Source organism: Triticum dicoccoides, chromosome 6A, assembly GCF_002162155.2.
Source record: "Triticum dicoccoides isolate Atlit2015 ecotype Zavitan chromosome 6A, WEW_v2.0, whole genome shotgun sequence".
NCBI classification, from domain to species: domain Eukaryota; kingdom Viridiplantae; phylum Streptophyta; class Magnoliopsida; order Poales; family Poaceae; genus Triticum; species Triticum dicoccoides.
The window spans coordinates 345831252-345836462 of record NC_041390.1 but is presented as its reverse complement, the minus strand read 5'-3'; the positions used below and the strand labels follow the sequence as shown (position 1 = coordinate 345836462).

General features: G+C 37.7%; 1 protein-coding gene across 2 annotated transcripts; it reads left to right on the top strand.

The window, feature by feature from the left end:
- Window positions 1–409: 409 nt before the first annotated feature.
- LOC119316889 (ERAD-associated E3 ubiquitin-protein ligase HRD1-like) lies at window positions 410–4976 on the top strand. Of its 2 annotated transcripts, none has more exons than XM_037591271.1 (5): window positions 410–504; window positions 1562–1711; window positions 1796–1999; window positions 2596–2650; window positions 3115–4976. In XM_037591271.1, coding segments are annotated over exons 1-5 (471 nt in total). In that variant the 5' UTR covers window positions 410–502; the 3' UTR covers window positions 3175–4976. The 2 variants fall into 2 exon arrangements, with proteins under 2 accessions (XP_037447168.1, XP_037447169.1); XM_037591272.1 differs by lacking the exon at window positions 3115–4976 and adding an exon at window positions 2753–3086.
- The last annotated feature ends 235 nt before the right edge of the window (window positions 4977–5211 follow it).

The following is a 5211-nucleotide window of genomic DNA, read 5'->3' as shown; positions in this document are numbered from 1 at the left end:
TCTCTCTGCCTTTGAGGTTGCAAATGCGAGCACGAGCTATTTGTAAAAATGCTCAAGGAGCAGTATGTGTGTTCGAGAGAGGGGTGGAAAAGAGGGTGACTGGAATAAGGGGAGAAGAAAGTTATTAGTTGATTTCCTATCAAAGAAAAGTAAATACCAGCCATGTTATACTTTCAGTGTGTTTCTTGGTTCCATTTGCATATAATTAGAGTAAACTAAACTGGATCCACATAATTTCTCCAGCTCCCTTGAAAGCTAATGTATTTGACCCTCCATTTTACTGTCAATTTGTAGTATGCTTTCTTATGCTTGAGTGGTCGATAGATTTTAGGTTTGAGCAGCTAATTGTCAAATTTAAAAGTATAAGGGACAAGATAAATTGTGTTGCATTGTCTACTCCCCTACTCCCCTATTGATGTGGCTCTTGATTTTTGAAGCTCCTAGGATTTAATAAGATGTCTTGGGCTTCATTGGAAAAATGATCTACCTGGAGCAATAATACATGTAAGTCTTTTATTTTAAACACTAAAATCATTAAGTTAGCAGGTACTAAAACATCTGAACTATGTTAATTGGCTGTCCTTGGATGGCAGTGTAGATTGGCATTGAAGGATGGTGGCCTTTTTCTTGCACCAATTCTTCTCTCGTGTGTGCTCCAGTGTTGATAATCTTTTGGGACCATTTTTTCTATAACTGCTTCTATGCACTGGGTCTGTCCTTTTCCTTTTTCCTGCTTATACAGATGTTTAACCTGGCGCAGTGGTGAAGTCCTCCCCACTTGTGCCAAGAGGTCCTGGGTTCGAACCAGCCTCTCTGCATTGCACTTTGCAGGGGTAAGACTAGGTTCCTATAATCCCTCCCCAGACCCCACCTTGTGTGGGAGCTTCTATGCACTGGGTCTGTCCTTTCCCTTTTTCCTGCTTATACAGATGTTTAATTAGTTGCACAGACATACATACATGATTTTGCGAGGAAATTACTTTCTTTGATCTGTTCTTTATAAATGTTTTTTCAGTGGTTGTTTAATATAGATGTTTCATTTCTTGCGTAAGCATATATGATTCTATGAGCAAATTATCTTCACTGGTCTGTTTTAGAGGGATGTTTGATTAGCTACACAACATACATAGTTCTGTTAGTAATTTGTTTTCCCTGGTCATCTTGATCTTCAGTTCTGTTGGTGACCGTTTGCATGGTGGGTCATGTTAGCAGTGGGTATAAGGGTATCCAGTGCCCAGCCTTTATATTTTTATCAGGTGTATTCACCACTATGCATGTGTATATGATGTTGGCCTAACTCTATACATTTTGTTGGTGTGATGATTCATCCTCTAAAAAATTATATTGTGTCCTGTTGTGCTAGATGTTTGAGGTTTGGCTTTAAAAAGAAGTTATTTCTAACGGAAGGTCAATGTGAGAAAAAGGCAGTGTATACATTTTATTTGGAGCTTATCTGTGACCTTGTGCACTTGTCTTTATATATGCTCTTCTTCGTAGATATCTTCCTGTCGGTTCTCTTATGAAGATCTTTCCCCTTATCTGATTTGTTATACCATATCAGGAACCATGGTGTCCTACTGCACTTGATCTGTGAGCTGTACGAGACCTTCCGCAACTTCAAAATTCATGTTTCAGATTATTTGCACCCCAGAAAGACAACTTCCACCATGAATGGACGCTTTCTAGATGCTACAACGGATGAGCTTAATGTGTGAGTTATTTAATTTCACTGCCACTGTTTCAGTTTATTCAACTATGGTTCTTGTTTATGATATAGATATATTTATGGATTCAGGAGTGATGTTACATGTATTATCTGCTGTGAAGAGACGACAACAGCAAAGAAGCTGCTTTGTGGGCACTTGTTTCATGTGCATTGTCTGAGGTCATGGCGAGAGCGCCAAAATACTTGCCCGACATGTAGATCTCCCATTGCCCCCCGGACAATGGACGTGCTCCATCAGCGCGATAGCATGAAGCCCAACTGGGAGTTAGCTTGGTGAGCTTCGTTTTGTTGTTCAATTTTTTGTTTTGATTTTTTCTACTTAACCATTTCTATCAGTGAGGGCTACAATTGGCAAATAGTTTTTATGTGATTCCTAATTTAGTGTGAGGAAAAATAGCTGCAGGCGTCGGTGCTCCAGTCCAGAAGGAGTAACAAGCAAGAACGTGAACAGGCGCCCAACAAAATAGGCAATCTTCATTGAAAGTTGTAACATATTTACAACTGGATTCAGTTTTAAATCAGAAATAGAAGTCGTTCAAGTTTCAGACAGTTATATGATGTGGCATGTGCATGCTTTACAGTTACCTTGCAAGTGTCGTGATGATGCATAGATATTTATGTATCTATATGAATGTCAGACCCTGCGTGATTGATCTTATTTTATTCCTATGTGAGAACTAGCTCTCCGTTAGTAATGCAGTACTTTTATACTAGACTAAAGTGGGAATGGTTGGATTGCGCTCTATAGGATAGTGTGATTTCTTCTCATAGAATGTTGTCATCTATATCTTGCTGAATGTACATTACTATATTTTGCATGATAATATGTTTTTGCTATGCCAGTCATATAAGTTATCTATTTTCTACAGGTTGTTACATCCCCAAAGAGGATTCCAGCAGCAAAACTTCAAGCTTGAATGGAAGGTAGTCCAAGAGCTTTATGATGTTGATTTCTTTACGAACATTATGGGAAGTGGACTTCATTATGATTGGTGCCACATTCCTAATTTACTGCTCATTTCGTAGTTGTACAAAAAAATGCCTGGGCGTGCAAGTTTTATGTGAAAATGATGCACCGGCGGTCTTTTGGAAGAATGGGAAAATCACATGGATGTCGGATTGCAAGCACGTAGGGCATTGCTTATGTGGCGTACAGTTCATAAAAACTTCCTGAATTGAGTATTTATTTTTCAGTTCTATGCTTTGTTAGACTACTAGAGCTAGAGGTGTTAAAATCCTAGATGATGCTAGATGGTGTAATGGCATTAGTGCTGAATTATATTACAAAATGTACAATTTGGATAAGTATAACAAATCTATTAGATTTGGTTTTTTTATTCATATCATCAGTCTACAATCACCACTCTGCTCTGCCTTTCACTTTGCAGCCCTCGCTCAGGTCTTACTCTGTCTCGCCTAGCTGCCACTCTCTTCTAGAGTGGTTGTGACCCCACCATGCGCAAGGTATTCACCAAGAACCAGAAGGTGCTCTTTGGACACTATGGGTATGGCTACATCCGTGGCTGGGGGAAATTTGCGGCCATTTCAATTCAGCCCATTTTACACCTACCGGTGCATTAATAATAATTATGATATATGCATACTACATTATTAGTCTTCACCTTTTTTACATACTACTCCCATTTGAATACACTTTTAGAAAAAGTAAACATACCTATGGTAGACACATTCTTGCCTGTACACTTCTTTTTGAAACATTTAAAAAACTCAGTTTACAGAGTATGGGTTGGTTACTACGTTGGAGTAATTATGGACATCTCAAATTTAGCGCCTAGGATTCCTATTTTGACTGATTTGAGTATCTCTTGGTGAGTCCTCAAATTACAAATTTGAAAATAACTCTCCTGAAAACGCTGGCAAAACTCTATGTGGTCTATAGATAAATATTTGATGATCTTGCTTAATAACTTGCTAGCGGGCAGAAAATATATCATGTTAGTACCATTCATGTATCCGCTTTCACAGACCATCTAACATGACTTCTTATTTTATTTTTACGGGATGCTAAGGGCTGCAAGAAATAAAATAGTATGTTGCATTTTCCCTACAGGTAAGGAAACATGTACCTTATTTCTGCAAAGATGTGCTCTATTTTTTTATTCCATGAGTATTTGCATTCCCTATAGAAGCTGACTGGTTACATTTATGTTTAGTATACACCATCATAATCTCCCAAATACTGCACTCATTTATACTTTCCCGCCCATGTTTAAAATAGCGTGTTTTAGTTCTGATTACAGCCATATAGGTATTAATGTATAAGAGTTTGCTTTCAGTTCTGGTTAAATGAACTTGGATGATCAATCAAATTTCCAGTGATGATACTCTAGCGGATCCTGACAGAAGTTGTGCATGTAGTACATGTTTTCAGTTCAGCAAGGTCTTTTTTAGTTAGATCAATTTTGAAGACTAACATGTCATATGAATGCTCCCAGCTTAGCAAAATCCTTGGTCTTTCCATTTTTGTAAGTTGAGGGAATACTTTGCTACTTCAAAATCTCTAGATAAAAGTTGAAGAATTCATACGATAGTCGATTGGAAACATATATCTAGCAATTCATTTTTTTCATGCACACAATGAGATAAATTGATATTACACAAGCCTTTACAATTTAATGCTTCTGTTATTAGAATCGGGACACTTGCTTTGTTACCGTACTTAAGAGTTGCCGATTGCTTACTATAGTAATAGCAGGAAGGTTTGCAGTCAACTTATTTGCAGTTGTAATTAGTCGACTTGTGCTCCTTAAATTGTTGTTCTTTGGTGACCAGTGAATGGAAAATTGACTCTCTTCCGTATGTCTGATCTAATTGTTGGGAAAATCTTCAGCACATTGTAATATGAAAGGTTTTACCCTGCACAAAAATAAAAATATGAAAGGTTTTGATTTTTTTCTTGGGACTTCTTCATACTGTTGTATTCACTATAGTTTTCCTGTATTGAACTGATTTTTCGCTTGCATTGTAGATATCAAGTCTTAGATAAGGAAGTTTTGTATGGCAGTCGACTCTCTTCTCCGATTCATATTCACAGTTAAATACCCCATTCTTCTTTTTTTTCAGCCCTTGAACATTTTCTCCTACTTGCTAATGCAAGATGGAAAACTACCTGTTACATGTAGTCTTCAGAACCTGTGCTGAAATGTCGCCTCTTTGTTTGGAAAGTTTCCGATTTTGCAAAACTTTTGGATGTATCGAATAGTTTTCAAGTTGTTTCAATGACATCAGTTCCTGCTAAGACGTTTTAAATGTGAACCTAAATACCTGTTACCATAAGTGACCAAACTTGTGGTGGTGTGCAATGTTCATCTAACTTAAAACAGCTTGTGCCCTGTCTTTCTTCCGCAACACAAAAGCTAGATTAATTTACCATCCATCTGTCAAGTGAGCTCAAGCATAAATTCTGAACATTCAGACAACCAACCAAGATGCACGTGCATTAGAGCATGGAAAAGGCAAAGCTC